A 7,602-nucleotide genomic window follows, 5' to 3' on the forward strand; every position below is an offset into this window, starting at 1 on the left:
ATATGTGAAGACCACTTGCTTCTGCAACATCAAATGCTGAATGAGATAACCTCATAGCGCCTCTGCAAAATAGGAGGCTGATCCTGTTTTATGGAGGGGAGACAGTGAAGGGAAAGGGGCTTATCCAGGCATTTAAGCAAGGAACCTATGGCAAAGCAGAGAGGAAAACTTTCATTTCCAGGCCTCAGAGACCATCCAAGCTTGCTGTCCCTGGGTAACAGCCACAATTTTGTCATTGTCTTCTTACTGAATTCCCCCATCCCCTTTGGTTGATGGAAGTGATGCAAAGAGGAAAGAGCAGTGGTACCTGCAGTCCAGGGCATTGGTGTTTCTCACCATTCTTCAGCTGAGATGCATGATGTGCTACCTCAGCCATGCATGGGAGCATGGCTGAGATGATCTGAGGAAAGGGTCTTCCAAGAGCAAGAACCATTATCACAGATGGAGAGTCTAGAGCAGGGTCTTGAGACAAAGGTGAGGTTGGGGAGAAGGGGTGCTGGAAGAGGGTTGTAAAGGCTCCAAGGAAGAGGTCCCAGAAGGGCTCTGGACGGAAGGAGGGAAACACTGATGTCCTGTGAACTGGGGTAAGGCAGGGGCTGCTGGCAGAGGTCTCTTTGAGGTCTCTGCGTAGGCTTGGAGTCTACAGAACTGTCCAGGTAGAGTGAGGAAAGCATCAGGTGGGCAACGCTCCTGCTCACAGGTATAGGCAGTGGGCACACATCTCGTCAGGGCACACAGCACCACCACACACTCCTGCAAACCTGCTGACCAGTCCCACTGCCCCTGGTCAGACGCAGCAGCACTCCAGGGGGAAGTGGTGATCCCAATGCATGGGCAGAGAGATGCTCTGGCTGAGCCTGTGCAGAGGCTGTGTCAGAGAGGGAGCTAACACCGCCACCATCCCTGCATCCCACCTGTGGTCCGACCTTCACCCCAACAAAAGCTGTGTACCCCATCTCTTCCCCGTGTTCCCAAGGGCAGCTAATCCCTCATCACCTGTCCCCGCAGGCTGACAGCGTTTGGATGGACATCAGAGATGATGATGACCTGCCCACAGCCGAGGAGCTGGAGGACTGGATAGAGGACGTGCTTTCTGGGAAGATAAATACCGAAGATGATGACGACGATGAAGATGATGATGATGACGATGATGACGACGATGATGACGATGATGATGATGATGACGACGACGACGATGATGATGATGATGACTAACTGTGACTCTGTGCAGTTTGACTTGTGGGGCCCGAGAGCCCTCGCCCTGCGGCAGGTCCCTCCATTGGAAGACCTATGTTTGAGCATCAGCAAGCACCGCTGCTCCTCTTTCCCCCCCGCCCCCCCCCCCCCCCCCTCCCCCCCAGGGCAGCACCTGCAGGCATCCAGCACCGCTGCAAATCATGCCTCCTTAGTAAGGACAGTAGGAATCTGCAGGGAATCTGCCCCGAGTGTCCCAGGGCAGGAGAAAAGTGCCTGCCTGCTTGCTGCCAGAGGGACGCAGGGAGCCAGTTTGTATCTTCTGTGTTCATCAGCCCAGCACTTAACATCCAAAGACCAAATCTCACTTCAAGACATAGGGAAAACCCTAACTGTAAAGTTTAGCCCTTTTATTAAACACAATGCCCTTTGCAGCTACTCTGCCAAGACCACTCAATCCTGCAAGTTCTGCTGCGGGAGTCTGTCACTACTCCCTAACATGCTAAGAGCAGCAAAATGCTTTGGGAGGGGAGGGAGGTTTTAGGGATGCTATTAAAGTTTTCAGTGATTCCACATAACAACAGGATATTCTTGTCTGGCAGTGCAATGCAAAACCAAACACCGGTCCCCTGTCTGAACCTCTTCTTGAAAGCTTGGGCCACAGCTGGAGTTGGTGCAGGGGGCCTGATATGAAACATCAAAGCTTGTGAGTTCCTGAACTGCTGGACAGGCTGATCCAGCTCTGAGCCCAGTCTGAGGCCAAACCACTGAGTTTGAAGATCGTGGCACTGAGCCAAGGCAATGGAAACATCCATAGGAGCCCACCCTGAAGCACTCCTATTCCCCATGACCTTCCAGCTGTTGCTGACTCTTCACCCAAACCCTGTGTAGCATCTTTTCCCATGATCAAGATGTTGGGAGGGAACACAGCCATCCAAACATATTAGATAGTGGATGAGGTGTGTTGGGGCATGAGCAGTGGACAGATTCAAGCTGCTTGGCTTTTGAGTATTTAGTTGGACAGTTACTCCCTGCTTAGAGACTCAGGTGTCCCATGTGAGAAGCCTCTTTTGGCTGCAGGCTGAGTAGGAGCTCAGAGCACCAGTTTGCAGTCAAGGGGTCACTCACAAAGCCAAGGGTCTGTAACACAGTCCTGGTGAGTGCAGCACCATCCATGTGCAGGTGACTGTGGCAGCATTAGGTGTCCTTGCTTTCCCATGCCAGCAGATTTCAATTATCTTGGCTTCTTAGGTTTGGCAATAGTGCAATGAATGGAGAGTTTGGAGATGGTTTTATCTTTATAAATACATTTATAAAGATGCTCTCCAGTTGTCCAGAGTTGTTGGCATAGGTAGTGTTCACATCTCCTCTCTTGCTACAAACAAAAAACATTGTTCTGACCATCCTTATACTGGTAGAGGACAGAGGTATGTGATGTCAGGGGAAATAACAGTGCAAGGGACAGAAGAATCAGAGCTCGTTACACAAATGTGAATCAGCCTGATGAGAAACAATGTTTACACACTATATATTTCCTTTATCAGATGAACTGCAAAGCAAGATTTTATAGATTTTTTTTTTCCTGCCTGTTGATCAGTTTTTTTGACACTCTCTCTCTCTACATGAGCTGAAATACAAATTTGAAACTACCGGTATAAAAAAGCTGAAGTATTGATATGTTCCCATGTGTGCCATATCACGTTGGTGGAAAGTGCCACTATGAATGACACATGGCTGGATATCCCTCTGTCTCAATGCACATGAATGAATACTGTGCTAACATGGCAAATGACTGTAGGCCAAGTTAGCTCCTTGTTGAGCATCAAACACTCATGTGCTTTACAGATACAGCCTCTTAGAGGAATAGACAAGGCAGCAAAGCCTCCAGTTCAACCATTTGCCCTTTCTTGCTTCCCTTATGACGCATAAGAATTGCCTGGAAGATGAACCAAGTTTGTTCAGTGAGAACGTTCACCTGGTTGCTCTGGGGTGATGAACAACTTTCCAAAGCCTTGAAATTCAGGGTGCTCTCAGCATGGAAGTCTCCTCCTCTCTTTCATTCACACCCCACTCTCTGCTGGCGAACAGGATGCCCAGCACTCTCCTGCTCTTTCCTCAAGAAGTTTGCTGGAGGAAGCCCAGGTCTGAGAGGGAGTGAGCAGGATTCAAGATCTCACTCATGCACACTGGTAAGGAGCAAGAAGAGGCAGAACTAGCCCTCTGGTAATCTTCTGGCCTGTGATTAAGGGACAACTACTGATCCGAGAAAATAATTAGCTTATCTTTACCTTTGGGCTATTCCCAGGAGGAAAACATTCACAGAGTCACCCTGCATAAGGCAACAGCCTGCACTGGCCCTGTGCCTCCACATCAGTCACTCCAAACATGAAGAAGAAATTAAGAGTTGGTCTATTGCCGTTCCTAACCAGCACAATCTCCAGCCACACTGATTGCCTGGGTGCTTTCTGCATGCTCCTCTCCCACTGTGGACGCCCCTCTGTTCTGAAGTGCCCCACTCTAGATGCTCTGGGAGGCACAGGTTACCCAGGCAGAGCAGGCAGACCCTGCAAACAGCACCAGGGACATGTTCAAGTGCACAGGTGTTTCACAGGCACTTAAACACTTCAAAGCAACAGACCTCTAGGGAGAGAAGAAATAAATAATGTAGAAGTGCAGAGGCTGAACTCATACTGGGGAGTGGTGCCAGCGGTTTATAGAAAGTTTCCCTTGAAACTTTTGCAAGAAAGAGCTATTCCAACAGCTGCCACTCCTTCGTGCCAGGCATGGGGCTGCCCTTTCTCTCTTCCTTCAGTCTGCCATTACAGTTCTTGTCATTGTCTTTGCCCACAAACAGGGACTATTTATCGTCAGCTTTTGGGATAAACACATTAAAAGTTAGGAAAGCATTGCCACAGAGGAAGGATTGCAGCAATGAGGGTGGGTGGGCAGCAAAGCCTTTCCCATTTACTCATAACACCTCCTCTGCCTTGAGATCCTAATAACCAAACAGCTGAATGACTCAATGCCCCTTGTGAAGGAGGTGGCAGCTTGAATTTGAGTGTTTTCCTTGCAGGGACAGTGGTATGAGGATGACACACAGGACCGCAAGCCCAGGTGCTCCCGGGGTCCTCAGTCAGAAGTAGGAACAACTGGCATTTGAAAGGCACTGGTGGCCCTGAGGAGCAGTCAGGCTAACCCTGCCCACTATACCCTGAGAAGGAAAAAGTCAGCACATTTGGATGAGGAACCTGCAAAAAAACCCCTTTATTAAAAAAATATGAATTTGTGTATGTGGGCAGCACTGAGTGCTTAACAAGCATGTCTCTCTTCACAAATAGTTCTTTTTCTCCAGCATGTTAACTAGACATATTAAATGGGTCTTTATACAGATAAAGACAGGAATTGTATTTTGCCCTCATCCAACTGTGAGTGCTTCAAGCTGATCAGTTTCTTCACAGAATCATTCAGTCATTTTGATTGGAAAAGAACCCTAAGATCATTGAGTCTGACCATTAACCCACCAATGTCAAGTTAATTCCCAAAGTACTCCAAAGCCTGGTGAGGACCCCCCTAACATGCAGTATGTGGCAAGAACACCAAGTTATGCAGCACCTCCTCCCAGTCCCCAGACTCAGGGCTGGAGGGCACCACCCAGGGGTTTGTTTGGGGTTCAGTACCACAGCCCACCCTGTGCTGCTCATGGATAACAATCAAGGGAGAGGGAAACCCATCAGGAGCAACACACTGCAGCTCTCATACTGCAGCACGGAGGAGAAAGTTTCTGGCTTTGCAGCAGTCGCTGATATAGAGGCTCTGTGAACCCAAAAGTGCTCTGAGTTTATGTCAACCATTTGGGAAACAGCTGCAGGGGGAAAGGACAAGGCAGGCACTCTGGAAATCACAGATTACTCCATGGTTTCAGAGTCAGCTGTGTCATGCAGTTTTTGTGATGTTTGTGATGTTTTGTGATGTTTGTGAGGAGTGATGAGTCTGCTGTCTCTCCCTTGGGAGAGGAATGGCCCCACAGTGAAACCAGAGATCTCAGCTGCTTCCCATCCCAGAATGAAGCTGCTCAGCTAGACACCAACGTGAACACAGAGCCGAGGACACCAGCTGCTTCTCCATGTCTGTCTGCACATCATACCTAAAGAAATGATTGATTCATTACAGAGACCAAACAAGAAACATCGCCTTTTATTCCCAGGAAAATAATTAATTAGACACGAACATATCACTTCCCAGCTGCCACTGACTTACAGTCTTGTGGCAGGCCAAGATTGCATCTGGATTCCTCTCCATTGCAGCAAAGCTTTGGCTTTCAGGAAGTCCCACACACAGCCAGTTGTACATCGATGCCTGGACTTGGGAGGCTGAAGAGAAGGATGGGCAAACAGGCAGGAAGCAACCCAGCCCTCTGAGGCAAAGCTCATCTGCCTCGCTGCCTCCTGGCTACTTTCACACCCCAGGTGCATCTATGCCATGCAGCACAAGAGCAGCTGCTAGAAACTGGAAACAGCAGAGCACAGCAGGAAGGATAACTGACCTCGGTAATGAGGCTGTGCCAGCAGGACTGTGTCGTACCTGAGACCCAAGGCTCTGGGTCAACTCACTGCACTGCAGCATCCCCTGCCTTGTCCCCGCTCCCTTGTACCACTGACCCCTAGCAAAGCAGCCCTTGGGTGGTCAGTACCCCTGGGGGACAGCTGTGGGATGACTCTCACACCTCTTTGGCAGAAAATGACATCTAATGACAATGGGGACCATGGGGCAGGGTTCTGGGCAGAGTCTTGGCCCAGCTCCCAGAACACTCTGCCAGGTTTAAAAGGTGCTAAGCTATTTAAAGGAAAAAAAGGCTACCGAGCTTCCTTGCAGCTTGAAGACCCGTTTCAGGAATCAGATTACAAACTGCCTTTGGGATGGAAGCAAAGATCCTTCTGGTGCCTCGCTCCCCCCTTGCGCTTTCTCTTGCCAAGCCCCTTTGATAAAGGGGATCAGCAAAGCACTCAAGGGGCATTGTCCCTAATGCTATGGAAAACAAGAAAACAGCTTTTTCACTTTCTTTTCATGCCTCTTGACTTACTACTCTTCTGACCTTCAGTGGCTCCCCAAATTTATTTTCTCTCTCCATTTCTATGTAGCCAAACTTCCTCTTCTCCTCAACCCACCCCCACAGCATATGGTACTGAGGGTCACTGAAGGACAGAGCCCTTCCCTGCCCCTACTGCTTGTATTCATCCCAGCCCAGGGAGACAGCAGCCTCCCTCACACCACTGCCATGAACTGGCTGTGCTGGATCCCCATAGCTGTGAACATCAGGAGGGACAACATTTCCTTTCTGAGGAGAAAGACGTGCAGACAAGGCCATCACTGGCTTTTATTTTGAGCGGGACAGGTGGGACATGCTCAAGGAAAAGCCATTTCACCAGCCTGGGCAGAAGCACCAGAATTTTTTTGGTGGACTTCTTTTCCCACTGTCCCAAAATCCAGATGAGGAACCACCACCCTGCAACCAAGCCCTGACTGTGGTCACTGCGGGAAGAGACCAGTAACACCCAGTGCCACCAGCAATCACACCACTACACCATCTGAGCAGAAGACAAGTGTCATGGTTTCACATACAAGAAATAAGCCTTGAGGGTTAAATGAGCTGAGTTTGCTGGAAGGGGTATCCCATATTCGACAGCAGCCAGAAAGCCACCTCCCTGCCAGAGACTACCAGTGGCTGGCCTGACTGAGCCTTCTCTTGGTGGTGGGTGGTAAGTGACTTAAATAGCCATGGGCAACCTCACCTGCTTTTGCATTTGGAGAAATCCCAGCTTGAATCAGGTCCCTCCCTCAGTAACACAGGTAAAAAAATAAAGTGTTGTTTGACCAGAGAGCAGCCCTGAAATTTGCCCGGTGTCAGATTGTGATTTTTGCTTTAAAATTCAATGCAACATTCAAAATCCTGCTCCTGCTAGTGACAAAGAGAGGGGTTATTGAACAAAAAAAGTAGCTAAATGTTTGAGGAACATTTTAGTCCTCACAAAATGAAGTTGCTGAAGGAATTTGCCCAGCTTCCCACAGTCTAGTTACTGAATTACTAAACCAGTTTCTCACAACGACTTACAAAGCGAAATTATAATCAACTGTAGGATCTGGTATTATGAGTACTCAAGAATGAGCTTTTACAAAATAGAAGCTAAAAGGTTTGCAGATCTGTTTCACATCTGTGGCCCAGATATAATCAGCTCCTTCTTGTTCCCTCTTTTAAAGCATGCCCACAGCATCTGACTTGTGCTGAAGAGAGGTCCAAAGAGCCTTAACATTCTGAATGTCTCTTAAAACTTTCAAAGAGGCTGAATCAAATGTGTTTTGTCAAGAACTCCCTTCTCCCCATGCATCCACTTTTCACTTGTGCTACCTTTT

At 48.7% G+C, this 7,602-nt stretch overlaps 1 protein-coding gene across 1 annotated transcript in view; it reads left to right on the forward strand.

Moving 5' to 3' along the window:
- CASQ2 (calsequestrin 2) overlaps positions 1-1,365 on the forward strand; it is a 33,209-nt gene extending 31,844 nt beyond the window's left edge. Inside the window, exon 11 of the mRNA XM_008631744.2 lies at positions 1,009-1,365. Within this exon, the coding sequence (XP_008629966.1) occupies positions 1,009-1,215 (207 nt within the window). The 3' untranslated portion in view covers positions 1,216-1,365. The remainder of the gene's footprint in view (positions 1-1,008) is intronic.
- The last annotated feature ends 6,237 nt before the right edge of the window (positions 1,366-7,602 follow it).

Source organism: Corvus brachyrhynchos, unplaced genomic scaffold (assembly GCF_000691975.1).
Source record: "Corvus brachyrhynchos isolate BGI_N302 unplaced genomic scaffold, ASM69197v1 scaffold3, whole genome shotgun sequence".
In the NCBI taxonomy this organism is placed as follows: Eukaryota; Metazoa; Chordata; class Aves; order Passeriformes; family Corvidae; genus Corvus; species Corvus brachyrhynchos.